This window comes from Microcaecilia unicolor, chromosome 12 (genome assembly GCF_901765095.1).
Source record: "Microcaecilia unicolor chromosome 12, aMicUni1.1, whole genome shotgun sequence".
Classification (NCBI taxonomy): Eukaryota; Metazoa; Chordata; class Amphibia; order Gymnophiona; family Siphonopidae; genus Microcaecilia; species Microcaecilia unicolor.
In genome coordinates, this window is record NC_044042.1 from 104,301,428 (window position 1) to 104,322,044 (window position 20,617).

Genomic DNA, 20,617 nt, shown 5'->3' on the forward strand with positions numbered 1-20,617 from the left:
CTATGAGATCTGTCATGTAGCCTGGGACTTGGCCGTAGATAATTTTGTGACCAGGGTGCAGATTTTGAAGGTAATACGTTCTTTGATTGGAAGCCAGTGCAGTTTTTCTCGGAGGGGTTTGGCACTTTCGAATCGTGATTTACCAAATATCAGCCAGGCTGCTGTGTTTTGAGCGGTCTGGAGTTTCTTTGTGAGTTGTTCTTTGCATCCCGCGTAGATTACGTTGCAGTAGTCTGCATGGCTTAGTACCATTGATTGTATTAGGTTACGAAATATTATATAAATATAATGTTCTAGTACATATTGTGTTGTCATTGCAAGTAGTATACCATGCCATACTTTGTATTGTTGTTCGAATATTTTTACTGCTCTAATTGCCTATTGCTCATGTTTGATCTTACTGTACACTGCCTTGAGTGAATTCCTTCAAAAAGGCGGTAAATAAAACCTAATAAATAAAATAAAGAGGAATTCTCCAGAACGAAACATCCATTTATCCACTGAGAAGCCTTTTGAAAAGTGCCCCCTATAGGCACAGTGAGCACAATGCGCTAAATACACTATACATTGTTCCCATAGGCACAGAAAAGGTAATTTGGTAAACCATTTTATAAATGGTGCCGAGATATAGCACAGAGCCCATTTCCATGCCAAAAGTTAGGCCCAGTACTTACGTCAGCTGAAACCTGATGTAAATGCCGGGGCCCAACTCAGGGCATTTTGGCGCGGAAATCGGGATATTCTATGACCCCCACACACAACCTTTAGAACAACCCTGCCACTCTCCTGGCTCCTGACCACCCCCCTTTTGAGTTGCACGCTTGGGGATTTAGGTGCAGAGAGATGCGCCTGCAAATTTCAATTTTTGCCAATTAACTGCAGTAAGTGATTGTTAGCATTAATTAATTGCAATGAATTGGCTCATTACCCAGTTAGTTTGGGTGTAGATCAAAGATCCACGTGCAAATTTCGGCAGCAAAATATATACAATCCAGTGGTTAATGTGGTAGTACTTACACCTGCTTCTGGGCAGGGATCCATTCATTCATGTATTTATATACTGCTTAAACATAAGTGGTTTACAGTTTCATAAATAGCAGATCTATCTTTGACCACAATAACTTAGCCGGTCAGCCAATGAATATCATCTTAACCGGCTATGTTCACAGTGGCCAAAAAAACCCCCTGGAAATTCAAGCCCGACACTAAATTTCAGAGTTGTGCCAACTGCGGGAGTTAGCTGGGCCTACTTCCCATCATCTGAATCTTGGCCCCTATTTCTACAGGCTTTGGACAAGAATTTTCAGCATTGTGTAATAGTTGATACTTGTGTTATTCACTTTGAACCTACATTTAGGAGTTGGAGGACAACAAGCACATTACCATTACCACATAGGTGCCTCTCCTGCTTATAATCAAACGAGAAAAACGCCCAAGTTCCGACCTAAATCGGGAGATGGACGTTTATCTCACAAAAACGAATAACACGGTATAATCAAAAGCCGAACTTGGACGTTTTCAACTGCACTCCATCGCGGAAGCGTACAAAGTTGACGGGGGCGTGTCGGAGGCGTGGTGAAGGCGGGACTGGGGCATGGTTATCACCCAAACAGAGATGGGCGCCTTTCGCCGATAATGGAAAAAAAGTATGCGTTTGTAGCTAGAATTTAGGGCACTTTTCCTGGACCTTGTTTTTTCACGAATAAGGCCCCAAAAAGTGCCCTAAATGACCAGATTACCACCAGAGGGAATCGGGGATGACCTCCCCTGACTCCCCCAGTGGTCACTAACCCCCTCCCACCACAAAAAATGATGTTTCACAACTTTTTATTTTCACCCTCAAATGTCATACCCACCTCCCTGGCAGCAGTATGCAGGTCCCTGGAGCAGTTGTTAGGGGGTGCAGTGGACTTCAGGCAGGTGGACCCAGGCCCATCCCCCCCCACCTGTTACAATTGTGCTGCTTAATGCTTAGTCGTCCAACCCCCCCAAACCCACTGTACCCACATGTAGGTGGCCCCCTTCACCCCTTAGGGCTATAGTAATGGTGTAGACTTGTGGGCAGTGGGTTTTGAGGGGGATTTGGGGGGCTCAACACACAAGGGAAGGGTGCTATGCACCTGGGAGCTCTTTTACCTTTTTTTTTGTTTTTGTAAAAGTGCCCCCTAGGGTGCCCGGTTGGTGTCCTGGCATGTGAGGGGGACCAGTGCACTACGACTCCTGGCCCCTCCCACGAACAAATGCCTTGGATTTATTCGTTTTTGAGCTGGGCGCTTTCATTTTCCATTATCGCTGAAAAGCAAAAACGCCCAGCTCACAAATTGTCGAATAAAACATGGACGTCTATTTTTTTTCGAAAATACAGTTCGGTCCGCCCCTTCACGGACCCGTTCTTGGAGATAAACGCCCATGGAGATAGACGTTTTCGTTCGATTATGCCCCTCTCTGTGTCTTTAGACAATAGACTGCAAATAAGCACCTTTTTGCCCTTAGGAGTGTTTTTATCAAATTACCCTTGAAATGGGTAAAGCCCTTTAGTACATGTGGCCGCTGTCTATGGGACACTCTCCAGTGCCACCACCAGCCCCCAGTTGTCTCTGTGGTTGACAAGTACCAGTCTCTGGATGCTCTCGGAGATGACCTGCTGCCAGTCTCCTGTGATGACCTCTGAATCGTGCTGGATCAGATACTCAGAACCACTACGAGTTTTCAGCTGGAGAGAGAGAGAGAGAGAGAGAGAGAGAGAGAGAGAGAGAAGAGGATGCATTTCTTTATTAAAATAAGAGTGTCCCTGATTCAGGCAGCTCCCAGGGGAGGACAAGATCATCCTCCTCTATTAAGATCACTGCTGCATAAACTCTCTCCCCCCCCCCCCCCCCCCGCACACTACAGCCCCCCCAGCCTCAGTGGGCCTGCCCTGGTCCTATCTTGAAGGGCCCTGCTGGTCTACTGGCCTCTGTGGGGGCAGGAAAGAACCCCACTCTTTGCTGCCTGCTACTGCTACCTCTGCTTGGCACTGCCGTGTTATAAAAATGGCTGCCGAGACCTGAGAGACTACTGCAGGAAGTCTTGGCAGCCATTTTGAAAACACGGCTGCAACAGGCAGAGTAACAGCCATGGGCAGGAAAGAGTGGTGTTCTTTCCTGCCCCCCAGAAGATACTAGTCCACCAGGGCCTTTCAAGGTAGGACCAGGGAGAGACCACTGAGGCTCAGGAGGTCTGTAGTGTGCGGGAGGGGGGCGCAGGCAGCGGCTGATGGGCCCAGATCACAGTCAGTCTGCCCCTGTTAGGGTGGGATGCCCAACAGCGATAATCGAATGGGAACAAATGTCCAAGTCAAAAAAGAAGGGTGTCCTAACATAGACCTGTTTCAATCACGTCAAGGGTATAAAAAGGTTCCCTGATTGAGTAGCTGACCACTGGAGGGATTAAGGCATGACCCCTCATGAATTCCCCAGTGGTTTTCCAGTATCACTTTCATCCTTGAAAGTGATACTGGAAAGGGAAACTGGGATCCCTGATAACATCAGGTATTATGAGCATTCTGAACACAGCAATAAGCAGGTCTGAAGGGTAGCCTGCAATTTGTAGTGGTCAGTGCAATGGACTGTAAACCAGAGGACCCAGGTTTAAATTCCACTTCAACTCTCTTTTTTACCTTTAAATTGTGAGACCTCCAGAAGCAGAGATATACCTATGGTACCTAAATATTAAAGACACCCACAAGCCCAAGGTCTATTGAGGTGATGTCTCTGAAGACCTCACCATCTACTATAATAAAAAGCACCTCCAACGTTCTGAAGCTGACTCTGTGGCTTCAGTAAAGGGTTCGTAACATTCGTAAGTCTGTCACATCTCTCTCTGCCCCGCCCTCACGTCAAAACGTGATGACGTCGAGGCCGGGCCCTGACCTCGCGTGAAAACGTGATGACGTCGAGGGCGGGTAATCAGAAGGCAGGACTGAGGGAACAAACTCACCTCCAACGTTCTGAAGCTGACTCCGTGGCTTCAGTGAAGGGTTCGTAACATTTGTAAGTCTGTCACATCTCTCTCTGCCCCACCCTCGCGTCAAAACGTGATGACGTCGAGGGTGGGTAATCAGAAGGCAGGACTGAGGGAACGAACTCGAAGGCTGGAGGCGAGCAGGCTAGAGACGGCCAGGGCTTTCAATAACGCCGCCGCTTCGACGGAGCTAATCAGGGGACACAGGATAATCGCTGGGTGGCTGGAGATGGGGGGAAGGGGACAGGACAATCACTGGGTGGCTGGAGGGGGGGGCAAGGGAGAGAGGAGAATTGCTGGGTGGCTGGAGGGTGGGCAGGGGAGAGAGGAGAATCGCTGGATGGCTCGAGGGGGGGCCGGGGATACAAGAGAATCACTGGGTGGCTGGAAAGGGGGTAGGGGAGACAGGAGAATAGCTGGGTGGCTGGAGGGGGGGCAGGGGAGAGAGGACAATCACACACACTCTCTCTCTCACAGACACAGTTGCACCCAGTTTCACTCTCTCTCTGTCACACACACACACTCGCACGGTGCTGCCAACCACGCAGAGGGGGGGAAGAGGCAGGGGGTCCTGAGACCAGAGGGGAGGGGGTCCTGAGACCTGAGAGAGGGGGGCGGGGGTCCTCATACCAGAGGGGGAGGGGGTCCTGAGACCACAGAGGGAGGGGTGAGGTATCTCTGTCACACACACACACTCTCTCACAGTCAGTGTCTTTCTCTCTCTCACACAGTCTCTCACACTATGTCTCACATTCACTCTCTATGTGTCACACAGTCACTCTCACACACTCTTGGTCTCACAGAGAGTCTGTTTATCGCACACATACTCTCTCACACTCTCTCTGTCTCACACACACAGTGTATCTGTGTGATACACACACTCTCTCTCACACTCACTGTGTCTCACATACGCACTTGCACACACTCTCATTCAAACACACACACTCTCTCTCTCTCACAGACACACTCACACCCAGACTCACTCACTCTCTGTCACAAACACACTCACACATTCACTCTCACACACACTCTCTCAAACATACACACTCCGAGGAAAACCTTGCTAGCGCCCGTTTCGTGTCAGAAACGGGCCTTATTTACTAGTTTAAAATAAGAGTTGCAGTAGAATACAGACTTTCCTTGGTGCCCTGGATTAAGTCCATTGTACTGACCACTAGGCTGCCATCCTGCTCAGCAGGGACGACTGTGCGGCCATTTTTGTACAAATGCTGCCAGACAGACATCCTTGTCCCTGTTTTTTTTGATATTCATAATTTGGATGTTTTATTTTGGACGTTCTCATTTATTTTCAAACAGGAAACCCCAAACCTTTCCTTATCGAAAATGGCTGTGAGATGGATTTTTTTGGGACATCCACACTCCTCCATGGCGGCATCTGATCCAGCAACACCTGCCATTCTCTGGGCGTAAGGGAGGGCACCAGGGCGCATCTCACCTCTAAGACGTTCTTCTTACTAGACTTGTCCTTGGCTGCCCAGCTGAGAGTTGCTCCACGCAGGTCCACTGTGTACTCTGGGGTGCTTAATGCGGAAGCTGGTTTCTGGAAAAAGGGAGAGGATATGAGATCATGCAGCAGCTCGCTCTGGACACTTGTAAGTCACAAAGCTCAGAGAATGAGGGTTCTGTGGCTGACTCATGGTTCACAAGTTCCACAGAACAATAAGGGCAATATTCAAAGCGATTTAACCACCCAGAAATGGCTCCTGTTCAAGGCTAACTGCTCATTTTCAGGGGCATTTAACCAGTTAGTAAGTAGCTATTTTGGGGGTGTTCAGGGGGCGGAGTTAATGTAAGTGCCAATATTCAGCACTTAACTGGTGAGGTTACATAAAAGTCAGTCCTATCTTTATGGGGTAATTCATAGCCAGTTAAGTGATGAATATTGCACTTAACCGATTATGCGTTAGCTGGAACTGCAAACCTGGAAATTCAATGCTGAAGCCCAGACACGGCCTGGACATTATGCTAGCGACAGCAAAACGTTCAGCATCGCTGGCTGAACATTGGGTCCAATCACTATAACTAACAACATATAGAGCCTTGGGGTCCCCAGGATTCAGAGATTCCCTATGACACAACTCCTTCTACCAATGCAGTACAAGAGTGAGACAGAGGGGTTGGTAACAACTGATTGTGCTGTATTTTGATTCTGGATGTCTCAGGATGCTGCTAGTTCTTCTCCTAATGTCTCTCTTCAGCTGTTCATGCTCTTTTCATACTCTGGATGTGTTAGGATATTTTTATTACTTTTTTCTTTATGACACCATGGTTCTTCCTGTCTCCTTTTCCCTCCCGCTCAACCAAAACTAGTCTGGGATTTTGCTACTATGAGCCTTCATTCATAACTAGACCCCCCCCCTCCTACTATTCCTAGTCAGCTCTAAGGCCAGGAAATATTCCTTCCAGAATCCTCCAATTATGCCCTCTTAAGTCTAATCATCAATAACTGTCCCTCAGGTGCTGTCGGCACTGTTTCCACAGAATCTTCAGCTTATCTCAGAACTGAACAGAGGATCCTCTATGGGCCCAGCACAACAATTTGATGACTAACAGCACAGCAACTCTCCTATGCAATGCTGAGAAATGAGCCCATCTGTTACAAAACACAACACTGATCCAATACCAAGGTGCTGCCGAGCAGCAGTCTAAGGTCAGCTAAGGTCTGGTTTTACTCAGATGATAACAAGACTTACCAGAGAGTTGGAAGACAAGTTTTTGGAATCTTTAAAGAACGTCAGAATTCCACCTTCAAGAACAGTCCAAGATGAGCTCCAGTTCTTCCTGCTGGTATGAGAAACAGAGAAAATGATTATTAGGATGGGGTCACCAGGACCACACAAATTGCAGACCAGCAGGACCACGTATCTATGAGCGTGTGGATTTCAAGATATCTGTGTGTGTATGACAGTAATTTGACAGGCCAGGGCCAATGCAGGTGGAAGTTCCAGTGGGGGCAGAATGTCCGATGAAAACCCACCACCAGCCAGGAAACTATGCTCTCTTAGCTGAGCTGTGCCTCTCTCAGAAGCTCACTCCTTTGCTTTGGAATAAGCGACCTTCTGAATTGAATAGTGAAATGAATTAAACCAAATTTAAGGCAGCACTAAAAAAAAGTGCCTAACTTGGTTCATTAATGCAGGTAATCGAAGCTTGTTGCTACCCATTCCTTTTGCATTGTAAAAGTGAAGATACTTACCTGTAGCAGGTATTCTCCGAGGACAGCAGGCTGATTATTCTCACATGTGGGTCAACGTCCGCATCGGCCCGGGAATCAGCATAACAATAACAACTCCAAAGGGGAGGTGGGAGGGACTGTGAGAATATTCAGCCTGCTGTCCTCGGAAAATATCTGCTACAGGTAAGTATCTTCGCTTTCTCCAAGAACAAGCAGGCTGCTTATTCTCACATGTGGGGTATCCCTACCATCCAGGCTCACTCAAAACAATGAACATTGGTCAATTGGGCCTTGCAATGGTGAGGACATAACATAAGTTAACCTGAAACTAAAAACAGCTAGCTGAGAGTGCAGCCTGGAACAGAATAAACCGGGCCGCATTTTTAGGTATAACTTGTCTGGAATGTTTTTACGTTTGGGGAGCGTGCCAGGTGCCCTTGACCTGGATTGGCCACTGTCGGTGACAGGATGCTGGGCTAGATGGACCTTTGGTCTTTCCCAGTATGGCACTACTTATGTACTTATGTACTTATGAGGTGGAGTTGGATTCTAAACCCCAAACAGATTCTGCAGCACTGACTGCCCAAACCGACTGTCGCGTCAGGTATCCTGCTGAAGGCAGTAGTGAGATGTGAATATGTGGACGGATGACCATGTTGCAGCCTTGCAAATCTCTTCAATGGAGGCTGATTTTAAGTGAGCCACTGACGTAGCCATGGCTCTAACATTATGAGCTGTGACATGATTCTCCAGAGTCAGCCCAGCTTGGGCATAAGTGAAGGATATGCAATCTGCTAGCCAATTGGAGATTGTGAGTTTTCCGATGATAGGCTTACCCTCTACACACCGATGAGGGTAAGCACTAATTGCACTGAGGTAAACTCTTACAGAGTTGGTCTTGAGACCAGACTCTGACGAGTGTAAAAGGTATTCAAGCAGGGTCTGTGTAGGACAAGAGAGAGGACCTAGGGCCTTGCTGTCACACCAGATGGCAAACCTCCTCCATTTGAAAGAATAACACCTCTTCGTGGAATCTTTCCTGGAAGCAAGCAAGACTCAGGAGACACTCTCTGAAAGACCCAAGGAGGCGAATTCTAAGGTCTCAACATCCAGGCCATGAGAGCCAGAGACTGGAGGCTGGGATGTAGAAGTGACCCCTCGTTCTGAGTGATGAGTGTTGGAAAACACTCCAATCTCCACGGTTCCTCGGAGGACAACTCCAGAAGAAGAGGGAACCAAATCTGACGCGGACAGGATCATGGTTCCATGGTCTTGCTTGAGTTTCAGCAAAATCTTCCCTACTAGAGGTATGGGAGGATACGCATACAGAAGGCCTGTTCCCCAATGTAGGAGAAAGGCATCTGATGCTAGTCTGTCGTGGATCTGAAGCATCGAACAGAACTGAGGGACCTTGTGATTGATCTGAGTGGCAAAAAGATCCACTGAGGGTGCACCCCACGCTCAGAAGATCTTGCGGGCTATGCTCATGTTCAGTGACCACTCGTGAGGTTGCATTACCCTGCTCAGCCTGTCAGCCAGACTGTTGTTTACACCTGTCAGATAAGTGGTTTGGAGAAACATGCCCTGACAGCGTGTCTAAACCCACATCTGAACAGCTTCCTGACACAGAGGGCGAAATCCGGTGCCCTACTACTACTATTTAGCATTTCTATAGCGCTACAAGGCGTACGCAGCGCTGCACAAACATAGAAGAAAGACAGTCCATGCTCAGAGAGCTTACAATCTAATAGACAAAAAATAAAGTAAGCAAATCAAATCAATTAATGTGTACAGGAAGGAGGAGAGGAGGGTAGGTGGAGAAGAGTGGTTACAAGTGGTTACGAGTCAAAAGCAATGTTAAAGAGGTGGGCTTTCAGTCTAGATTTAAAGGTGGCCAAGGATGGGGCAAGACGTATTGGCTCAGGAAGTTTATTCCAGGCGTAGGGTGCAGCGAGACAGAAGGCGTGAAGTCTGGAGTTGACAGTAGTGGAGAAGGGAACAGATAAGAAGGATTTATCCATGGAGCGGAGTGCACGGGAAGGGGTGTAGGGAAGGACGAGTGTGGAGAGATACTGGGGAGCAGCAGAGTGAGTACATTTATAGGTTAGTAGAAGAAGTTTGAACAGGATGCGAAAACGGATAGGGAGCCAGTGAAGTGACTTGAGGAGAGGGGTAGTATGAGTAAAGCGACCCTGGCGGAAGACGAGACAGGCAGCAGAGTTTTGAACCGATTGGAGAGGGGAGAGGTGACTAAGTGGGAGGCCAGCAAGAAGTAGATTGCAGTAGTCTAAACGAGAGGTGACAAGGTTGTGGATGAGGGTTTTGGTAGAGTGCTCGGAAAGAAAGGGGCGGATTTTACGGATGTTGTAAAGAAAGAAACGACAGGTCTTGGCAATCTGCTGGATATGAGCAGAGAAGGAGAGAGAAGAGTCAAAGATGACCCCAAGGTTTCGAGCTGAGGAGACAGGGAGAATGAGAGAGCCATCAACAGAAAACGGGGGGAGTGGGGAGGTGGGTTTGGGGGGAAAAATGAGAAGCTCGGTTTTGGTCATTTTTAATTTCAGGTGGCATTGAGACATCCAGACAGCAATGTCAGACAAGCACGCTGAAACTTTGGTTGTTGGTGTAATACATCGAAACCCTGATTGTCTGTTTGAATCAAGATGGTTTGGTTGGACAGCCGATCTCTGAAAGCCTTTAGAGTGTTCCAGATCGCTTTTAATTCCAGGAGGTTAATCTGAAGACCTGTTTCACGGAAGAACCAAGTTCCTTGAGTGTGAAGCCCATCTACATGAGCTCCCCATCCTAGGAGGGATGCATCCATCGTCAGCACTTTTTGTGACAGAAAATTTGGAATGGTCGTCCCATGGTCAAATTGGACCGAATTGTTGGATGGCATCCTCCAGATCCCCCGCAGCTTGATACTACTGGGAAGTTAAGGTCCATTGAGCTGATCTCATATGTAGACGTGCCATGGGAGTTACATGAACTGTAGAGGCCATGTGGCCCTGAAGTCTCAACATCTGCTGAGCTGTGATCTGCTGAGATGCTCAAACTGTGGACACCAGGGACAGGAGGTTGTCTGCCCTTGGGTCAGGAAGATAAGTCCGAGCTGTCTTTGTGTCCAGCAGTACTCCAATAAATTCCAGTCTTTGAACAGGAGTGAGATGGGACTTGGAGTAATTTATTACGAACCCTAGTAGCTCTGGCACCTGAATAGTAATTCGCATGGACTCCAGAGCACATTCTTCCAAGGTGCTCTTCACCAGCCAATCGTCGAGATGAGGAAACATATTACTACTACTACTACTTAACATTTCTAAAGCACTACTAGGGTTACGCAGCGCTGTACAGATTAACAAAGAAGGACAGTCCCTGCTCAAAGGAGCTTACAATCTAAAGGATGAAATATCAAGTTGGGGCAGTCTAGATTTCCTGACTAGAGGTATAATGGTTATGTGCCGAAGGCGACACTGAAGAGGTGGGCTTTGAGTAAAGATTTGAAGATGGGCAGGGAGGGGGCTTGGCGTATGGGCTCAGGGAGTTTATTCCAAGCATAGGGTGAGGCGAGGCAGAAAGGGCGGAGCCTGGAGTTGGCGGTGGTGGAGAAGGGTACTGAGAGGAGGGATTTGACCTGTGAGCGGAAGTTTCGGGTAGGAACGTAAGGGGAGATGAGGGTAGAGAGGTAATGAGGGGCTGCAGATTGAGTGCATTTGTAAGTAAGTAGGAGAAGCTTGAACTGTATGCGGTACCTGATCGGAAGCCAGTGAAGTGACTTGAGGAGAGGGGTGATATGGGCATATCGGTCCAGACGGAAGATAAGACGTGCAGCAGAGTTCTGAACGGATTGAAGGGGGGGATAGATGGCTAAGTGGGAGGCCAGTGAGGAGTAGGCTGCAGTAGTCAAGGCGATAGGTAATGAGAGAGTGGATGAGAGTTTGGGTGGTGTGCTCAGAGAGGAAAGGGCGAATTTTGCTGATGCTACAGAGAAAGAAGCGACAGGTCTTGGCTATCTGCTGGATATGCACAGTCTGTGTAGCAACGCTGTGACTACTGCTAGACACTTTGTAAACACTCTAGGCGCAGACGCCAGGCCAAAGGGTAGTACATGGTACTAAAAGTGCTGTGTTCCGAGCCGAAATCAAAGATACTTCCTGTGAGCTGCAAGTATCGAGGTGTGTGTACGCATCCTTTAAGTCCAGAGAGAATAGCCAATCATTCTCCTGAATCATGGGAAGAAGGGTGCCCAGGGAAACCATCCTGAACTTTTCTCGGACTAGGAATTTGTTCAGGGCCCTTATGTCTAGGATGGGACGCATCCCCCCTCTTTTCTTTTGCACAAGCAAGTACCTTGAATAGAATCCCAGCCCTTCTTCCCCTGGTGGAACGGGTTCAATCGCATGGGCCTTTAGAAGGGTGGAGAGTCCCTCTGCAAATACCTGCTTGTGCTGGGAGCTGTAAGAATGAGCTCCTGGTGGGCAATTTGGAGGTCTAGATTACAGATTGAGGGTGTATCCTAACCGGACTATTTGAAGAACCCATCGGTCGGAGGTTATAAGAGGCCACCTTTGGTGAAAAAACATTAACCTCCCCCCCAACCGGCAAGTCACCCAGTATGGACACTTTTACAGTGGCTATGCTGAGCTGGAGCCAGCCAAAAGCCTGTTCCTTGCTTTTGCAGGGGAGCAGCAGGGGCCTTAGGCGCATGCTGTTGACGAGAACGAGCGCGCTGGGGCTGAGCCTGACTAGGCTGTGGAGAAGCCGGAATGTACCTATGCCTAGCATAGGAATAGGGAGCACTCCTCTTCCCCCCAAAAAACCTCCTAGATGAGGAGGTTGTAGCAGAAGGCGCCCGGCGGGAGAGAGAATCCATAGCATCATTATGCTTCTTGATCTGGTCAACAAGATCCTATACTTTTTCACCAAAAAGTTTGTCTCCCCGGCAAGGTACATCCGCCCCCGGCAAGGTACATCCGCCATCCGCTGCTGGACTAAATGATCCAGGTCAGAGATATGCAGCATCTCCGGAGGGAGGGCATCAACCAAGCTTCACCGAGTTTTGCAAGTGAACGCTCATGAACAGCTGGTAAGACTGGATTCGGGCAGCGAGCATAGTGGCCTGATACATCTTCCTCCCAAAAGAATCTAAGGTCCTAGCTTCTCTGCCTGGGGGCACCAAGGCATAGTCTCTATTTATTTAACATTCATTTCTATCCCACATTTTCCCACAAATGCAGGCACAATGTGGCTTACGTGAATTATAAAACGTAATGGATGTTACAGAAGAAAACTGAGATAACGCTAACCACAATAACAATAACTAAACAGCAGAGCTATTGATGGAATCTAGTACTCTTGGCTCTTTTGAAGGCGGAGTCCACCACCATGGAATTTGTGGGGTAACTGAGACCTCATCAATCCTGGATCTGATACCGGGAATCAGCTTTCCTCGGGTAATGGACCTCATATCAGACACACAATCATGTTTCACAAAGCGCTGTATCAAGGAGCGTCTCCCTTACAAAGCACGCATTGCCATATTAATATATGTGCCTTGTCAACCTAGCGTCAGACGAAACAGCGAAGGTGACTCACAAATTGGACGACACTCCAGATAAAAAAACTGTTTATTGAAGGATGAACAAGACTCGACACAGCTGTGTTTCGGCCTATGAGGCCTGCATCAGGAGTCTTTTGTGTTCAACAAATATATCCACTTGTAATATTCGTCTTCAAACGATGAGTATGAATGAGAGCTGCTATGATTTATACGCCAAAATAAGATAGAGCTTATACCAGCAATGGAACCTCAAGGGTTGAGCTCGTGATTAAAAACAGGGATGGTGAGTGTCCAGGCTAGCACGCAAAAAAAAAATGTTGTTGGCAAATGTCATACAGTGCTGTTTCTTCATTTCATGGATGATAATCTCTGCTCAAAATTACCAAGGCACACTAGGGAATATTTTAGAAAACTAATCACCACTGAGCATATGCTCTCAAAGAGGTTCACCACCCTTGGCCCAGGTACCTTGTGCTAAAACTCCCTCCATGTGTGGCATGGTGATAGGAGTATAGATTTCATTGCTTTAGCTGGCGTTTGGCCTGCAAAGTGACAGGAAGGAGGGCCAATCCCATTGTACACAGTGCCACACCTTGCAAAACATAAGACTTGCTCTTACCGGAGTTTTTTCCCATTCTCAGCGACTTTCGTCTTGTGAAGGATTCCAGCCTTCAGTAGGTTTTTAGCCTGAAACAAGGAGGAGAAAAGTTGCTTTTTTCATCTTGCTACTGTATTTTACTGTTCTTTTAATGTAGGCCTGTTACACATGATTATTTTATGGTTGTGCCACACCCTGAGACTTGTGGATATGACAGATTAAAACATATTTGAACTGCTTCTAACACATTTATAGATGATTTACAGCAAGGGGTGAAAAGTGGCTGGGGAGGAGGAAACAGAGCACAAATGGATGAAAAGCCCAGGGTAGTTTATGAGGAAGGCTCAAGGGGCTGCAACCATAGGCGTAGTTTGACTGTTTCATTTGGGGGGGGGGGGGGGGGGGGGCAAAGGATGGGCGGAGCATATTAGCATATTCATTTGCATATATACATATGCAAATGAATATGCTAATATGGAGGAAGGAATTGAAATTTACAGGCAAAATATCACAGATGCACATTTCAAAAAGCTGACATATTTCAATTAATAAATTCTGAATAAAATACTTTTATCTACCTTTGTTGTCTGATCATTTAGTTTTTCTATTCGCTTTGGTCCCAGTGTCTTCTGTTTTATACAGTGTCTTCTTTCCAGTAGGCTCCCCTCTGCTCCCCACCCTCCCAGTCCCATCCATCTCTTGCTCCTTCCCTCTGCTCCCCACCCTCCCAGTACCATTCATCTCTTGCTCCTTCCCTCTGCTCCCCACCCTCCCAGTCCCATTCATCTCTTGCTCCTTCCCTCTGCTCCCCACCCTCCCAGTCCCATCCATCTCTTGCTCCTTCCCTCTGCTCCCCACCCTCCCAGTCCCATCCATCTCTTGCTCCTTCCCTCTGCTCCCCACCCTCCCAGTCCCATTCATCTCTTGCTCCTTCCCTCTGCTCCCCACCCTCCCAGTCCCATCCATCTCTTGCTCCTTCCCTCTGCTCCCCACCCCTCCCAGTCCCATCCATCTTCTGTTCCTTCCCTCTGCTCACCATCCCTCCGTCCCATCCATCTTCTGCTCCTTCCCTCTGCTGTGCCTGACCTGTCCCAATCCCATCCATCTCCTGGTCCATCCCTCTGCTCCCCACCCCTCCCAGTCCCATCCATCTTCCCTCTGCTCCCCACCCCTCCCAGTCCCATCCATCTCTTGCTCCTTCCCTCTGTTCCCCACCCCTCCCAGTCCCATCCATCTCCTGGTCCATCCCTCTGCTCCCCACCACTCCCAGTCCCATCCATCTTCCCTCTGCTCCCCACCCCTCCCAGTCCCATCCAGCTCTTGCTCCTTCCCTCTGCTCTCCACCCCTCCCAGTCCCATCCATCTCTTGCTCCTTCCCTCTGCTCCCCACCCCTCCCAGTCCCATCCATCTCCTGGTCCATCCCTCTGCTCCCCACCCCTCCCAGTCCCATCCATCTTCCCTCTGCTCCCCACCCCTCCCAGTCCCATCCATCTCCTGGTCCATCCCTCTGCTCCCCACCCCTCCCAGTCCCATCCATCTTCCATCTGCTGCCCCCCCCCCCCCCGCGAGGTCCAAGATCGTGACTCCGTCTACCCCCCTCTCTTCCTCCCTCCCTCCGGCGCAGGCAGCAGTCTTTTCCAGCGTTCCTGGCAGCGGTAGCGATGTACACGCTGCCTTCGGTCTGCCCCGGAAGCCTTCTCTTCAAGTTCCTGTTCCCACCTATGCGGGAACAGGAACTTGAAGAGAAGGCTTCGGGGCAGAGCTGAAGGCAGCGTGTACAACGCTACCGCTGCCAGGAATGCTGGAAAAGACTGCTGCCTGCGCCGGAGGGAGGGAGGAAGAGAGAGGGGTAGACGGACACGCTCCTCTCCGTCCGCATGGCTTCCCTGCCCTCTCTGTCTGCGTCCAGCCCGAAAGGAAATGACGTCAGAGGAAGGCGGGACGCAGACAAAGAGGGCAGGGAAGCCAAGCGGACGAGGAGGAGCGCATGCCTGCTTGTTTTTTTTTTTGTTTTTTTTTTTTTTAACTACTGGCGCGGCGGCGCCTCGTCATCGTTTGGGGGGGGGCATTGCCCCCCCCCAGTCTACGCCTATGGCTGCAACCCCAGTAGAGGTGAGTTTAGAATAAGCAGCAGGAGGAAGCTGGTGGACCAAGGCCTCTGCCGTCCGTCTCCCCTCAAAACAATCCTTTCATATCAAGGGATTTTTTTTTTATAGCTCGTGTGATATAATTCTGAAAAGATTTCTTCCAGAACTTTCTCATTTTCTCAGAGAGAATTTCCATTTATCTGTTTAAAATGACACAAATTTTTCTACTCTTACCTAGGTAATACCTTTATTGAATTTACTTTAACAAATGTCTATACGGTACATTTGCTTGAAACAACCACCTAAAACTGAATACAAAATGCATAAAAATTGAAAACACACAAAACATAACAAGACACAAATGAACCAATTATAAAAATCAACCAAACCCAAGGATCCTTTTACTAAGGTGCACTGAAAAATGGCCTGCGCTGGTGTAGACACATGTATTGGACGCGTGCAGCTCCATTTTTCAGTGCACCTCCATTTTGGGCCTGAGACCTTACCGCCACCCACTGACTTAGCAGTAAGGTCTCACACATTAACCAGGCAGTAATCCAGTGTGCGTACCCTGCTGATTACTGCCCGGTTAGCACCACACGGTAGAAAATACAAATGATTCTTTGCCTCGCGTATTGGACGCACGTAGAAGTTAGAATTACCGCCAGGGGCACGTGGTAGCCAGGTGGTAGTTCTAATTTGACGCGCATTGTACATGCCCCAAAGACAAACCTCAATATGACATGTATAAACTAATTATAAAAATCAACCAAACCCAAAGAGAAACCTCAACACAACATAACAGATCAGAGGGTTTAGCATTAGACTTGGTAGAAATTAGATATTTATTTGTAGTTTTCCTGCTTAATTTTATCTTTTAAAGTATTGGCATTAGTTACCTGCCCTTCCCCCACCATTCTTCTACCGACAGCTAAATCACCTGGTCTCTTGTAGACAGAATTGTACACAGGGCCAGCGGAACATGGTAAGCAGGGTCTGCACAGCAGGGGGGCACAAACATTCGAGGGGTGCCAGAAACAGCCATGAATTCCCATTGTGCTGCGCTCCACTGGCTACTGTTGCTGCACACTATAGCCCTCCCAAGACCTACCTTGAAGGCCAGGGTCCGCCCTGGTGGTGTAGTGGTCTCTGCGGCTGCAGGGCAGGAAAGAATCCCACTCTTTCCTGCCTGCTGCTATTCTGTCCCTTGTTTGCTCTTCTGCGCTGCGGGTGCTGCCGCAGTGTTTTAAAAATGGCTGTGAGGCTTCTGGCGGCAGTCTTGCAATTCTGCCACTGAAAGTCTTGGAAGCCATTTTTTTTCAACACTGTCATCTGGGCTGTCTTTATTCAAGTTATATAAGTGCTGCCATTGCTCTTGGGTTAGGCACTGCCTGAACTAGAAGCCTCTCTTAGGATTCTGTGTGTGTGCGTTTGCTTCAGTCTGAATAAAGATATGATTGTGTCATTATTCTTGCATCTCTTTCACTGCTTATACTGCTATGTAAATAAACTATATGGCTATTTTTATAATATCTGTGGGGTACTGTGTCAGTTCTGTTTAGTATTAGGACATTATGTTCCATTTTATCTATAGATCCAAATCCTAATTTCCCTCTGGACTGTACATCACCTAGCACCATAGTTTATACTAAGGATAACAATCCCAATCACACCCAAAAAGAGGGGGGGGGTGTTAACTGTGTATGTCTCACAAATCCAGGCAGCAAATCCATTAGACTTCCTCATCGGTCTTACTGATTTTTTAAAAATATTTTCTGTCCGTTTTGCAAAACTACTTTCAATCTCATAATCTGTTGCTTGATCACCAGCTTAAATAAATAATAACACACTTATCTGCAATGCTGTGGACAACCAGCCACCGACATATTGTGCATCTGTAATTTTCAAAATCATTTCTGAGGTGAAGCTGCAATTGGATTCTTATAAAATTATTCCCCCTCCCCACCAGTTCACCCCAAAATGTGGCTCAGGTCCTTCCAGAACTGCCCTTCGTTACAGTTTTCATTAGGGAATTTTTCTAAACAAAACTGAATGCAAGATAAATCTTTGCCATGATGACTGACCCCCTCAGTTCCTTACCGGTGGCTGAGGGCTTCCTGCAAGTGGAGAGGAACTGGCATCCGAATGGCTTCTGATATATGTAGGTGCAAACTCCTTGAAGAGAGAAAGAGATTATCTTTTAAAAATGAGTCTCAGACAAGTCCTGCAGTTCCTGAGGAGATGGAGGATAACACAAAGCACTGATCTGAGCCAGTTTAGGGCAGAACTGTGCATTCCCTTGCTTTCATTCCCAATTCAGTTCTTCTACTCCTGGCAGCTGAGCAGGCTGAATTTACAGTATAAAATCTGTTTTACTGTTCTGGGATCTTGCCAGGTACTTGTGACCTGGATTGGCCATTGTTGGAAATGGGATACTGGGCTAGATGGACCATCGGTCTGCCCCAGTATGGCTATTCTTATGTTCTTACTACATAAGCTACAGCTTAGAGTCTCACGCTTCACTAGCGTGGAAACTATTAAACCTAAAAAATACTTCCTACTTAATCAAGGGAAGCATCTTAAATGTTACAGCTTAGGGGCCACGGTAAGCACAAATCCAGCCCTGCAGCTGGGGATACTGTGGAAACAGTGCTCACATTCTGATATGATAGCAGCTGGCCCCCTTCCCCGAGACCTCTACACTGCCAGGGCTGCTTGGGTGGAATGTCCACCACTGGAGGGAGCCCTTGACCAAGGACTCTGTCGCAATGACTTGGGGAGAGGGGTGGGGATCTAAATTGGGGAATCACCCGGTTCAGTTGTAAATGAAGGTTCATGGCACCACCATAGCCCAAAGGAGTCCAGTTCTGAATGAGGGGATAGTTACTATGCTGTGGCTTTGCATGCTTGGCATCTCATTACTTTTTCAATTGGGTCGCACTAAAAAATCAAGCATTAAGGGTAAATAATGTACAATTTTACCATTTAACACATGTCATTTGGCAAAACAGCTCATTATTCCCTTAACAGGAGTTAGTAATGGCACTATGAGTTGGGAAGACAAAGACGAGAAGAAAATGGCCAGCCAAAAAAAGAAGCGCACTATAGGCAAAACAGTTTGAGCTCGGAAAACTTGGCTTTCCCCTTCCCCGATTTTTGCTCATTTATGGGTTAATTTCACACATTTATTATTCATGCATGCAAATCAATTGTGCATGCATTCATTTCTAAGTTGATGTGCATTAAATCAATTTTGCGCACGCCCCTTCCTCTCTGATCACACCACCTGTACTCTCATCCACTCATTACCTCTCGCCTTGACTACTGCAACCTACTCCTCACCGGCCTCCCACTTAACCATTTATCCCCCCTTCAATCCATTCAGAACTCCGCAGCGTGTCTTATCTTCCGCCTAGACCGATATACTCATATCACCCCTCTCCTCAAGTCTCTTCACTGGCTCCCGATCAGGTACCGCATATAGTTCAAGCTTCTCCTACTAACCTACAAATGCATTCGATCTGCAGCCCCTCAATACCTCTCTACCCTCATCTCCCCTTACACTCCTACCCGTAACCTCTGCTCACAGGACAAATCCCTCTCTCAGTTCCCTTCTCCACCACTGCCAACTCCAGGCTCTGCCCTTTCTGCCTTGCCTCACCCTATGCTTGGAATAAACTCCCTGAGCCCATACGCCAAGCCCCCTCCCTGCCCATCTTCAAATCCTTGCTCAAAGCCCACCTCTTCAATGTCGCCTTCGGCACCTAACCATTACCTCCATTCAGGAAATCTAGACTGCCCCAATTTGATTGTCTGCACTCTTGTCCTTTAGATTGTAAGCTCCTTTGAGCAGGGACTGCCCTTCTTTGTTAAATTGTACAGCGCTGCGTAACCCGGGCAGCGCTTTAGAAATGTTAAGTAGTAGTAGTAGAAATGAACTGAATGTGCATGCACATTCCTAGAAGGCTCACTGATAAGTACCACCTGCTTCTGCAAGACACAACTCACCGTGATGGTGCTGGGGCCAGAGAGGGTGAAGCTGAATGGTGAATTCTGGCGCCAGCTCAGCAGAGGGCTACCCTCTGGCTCAGAATCACTGCTGGCTCTCTGCTGGAAGGACAGCGGGGATGGTATCTGCAGACACAGGATTATTAATCACATTAGACAGCTGAAACGTTATTTCAGACCTGAAGGAATCAGATAATTCACTTTGAGGACCTTTTACTAAAAGGTTGCCGCACGGCAACCCGGAACTACCACCAACCCAACGCGGCCACCAGCGGTAGTTCTGCCTCCAGTGCGCACCATTTCCTGCGCTGCTGAATTTTAAAAAATATATGCGGTAATCGTGCAGCACCGCCTGACTGTCACCTCAATGAATGGCCACACGGTAAGTGCAATCTTACTGCATGGTCATGTGTTTTTTCATGATTTTTACCCGCTGTGGTTAAAAGAACCTGGAGCGCAACAAAAACAGCCACCGCCACTACTGCAATGCCCTTTTTAAGTATATAAGTGCATAAGCATCGCCATGCTGGGACAGACCAAGGGTCCATCGAGCCCTGCACGCTGTCACCGACAGCGGCCAAAAGAACAAGCAATTTGCCAGTGTCCCACAGGTTATCCTCCTTCCACCAGGTCTCAGAGATGCCTATTATGTCTATTTCTTCATTCAGTGCAATATATTCCAATTCTCCCATCTTATGTCTTAGGCTCCTAGTATTTACATATAGACACTTCAAGCTAGACTTGTTTTTCCTTATCACATCATGTTGATTACTTGACAGTACTATTTTGCTATCTTTTGTCTCGTTTTTATTATTTTTATTTAAGGACATTGAATCTACTACAGTATCTTTTGCACCCTCACTATCAAGAAACCCTGTCTTCCCTGTTTGGGTGATATCTTTGCAAGATACCTTATTCCGAACCATATGCTTTTGTGCGACTGTCAGCCCCCCTCACCCCCCGTTCCTAGTTTAAAAGCTGCTCTATATCTTTTTTAAATGATGATGCCAGCAGCCCGGTCCCATCCCGGTTAAGATGGAGCCCATCCTTTCGGAATAGGTTCCCCCTTCCCCAGAATGTTGCCCAGTTCCTGACAAAACTAAAACCTTGCACTACTGTCTCATCCACGCATTAAGACTCCGGAGCTCTGCCTGTCTCTTGGGCC

At 47.8% G+C, this 20,617-nt stretch overlaps 1 protein-coding gene across 3 annotated transcripts in view; it reads right to left on the minus strand.

The window, feature by feature from the left end:
• The window catches only part of ARHGAP27 (Rho GTPase activating protein 27), a 258,259-nt gene that overhangs the window by 58,486 nt on the left and 179,156 nt on the right, over positions 1-20,617 (minus strand). For all 3 annotated transcript variants that reach the window (XM_030220824.1, XM_030220826.1, XM_030220825.1), the window contains 6 exons: positions 19,453-19,578; positions 17,545-17,619; positions 13,378-13,445; positions 6,717-6,807; positions 5,459-5,563; positions 2,615-2,713 (listed from right to left, as the gene is read on the minus strand). In XM_030220824.1, the coding sequence (XP_030076684.1) occupies positions 2,615-2,713; positions 5,459-5,563; positions 6,717-6,807; positions 13,378-13,445; positions 17,545-17,619; positions 19,453-19,578 (564 nt within the window). The remainder of the gene's footprint in view (positions 1-2,614; positions 2,714-5,458; positions 5,564-6,716; positions 6,808-13,377; positions 13,446-17,544; positions 17,620-19,452; positions 19,579-20,617) is intronic.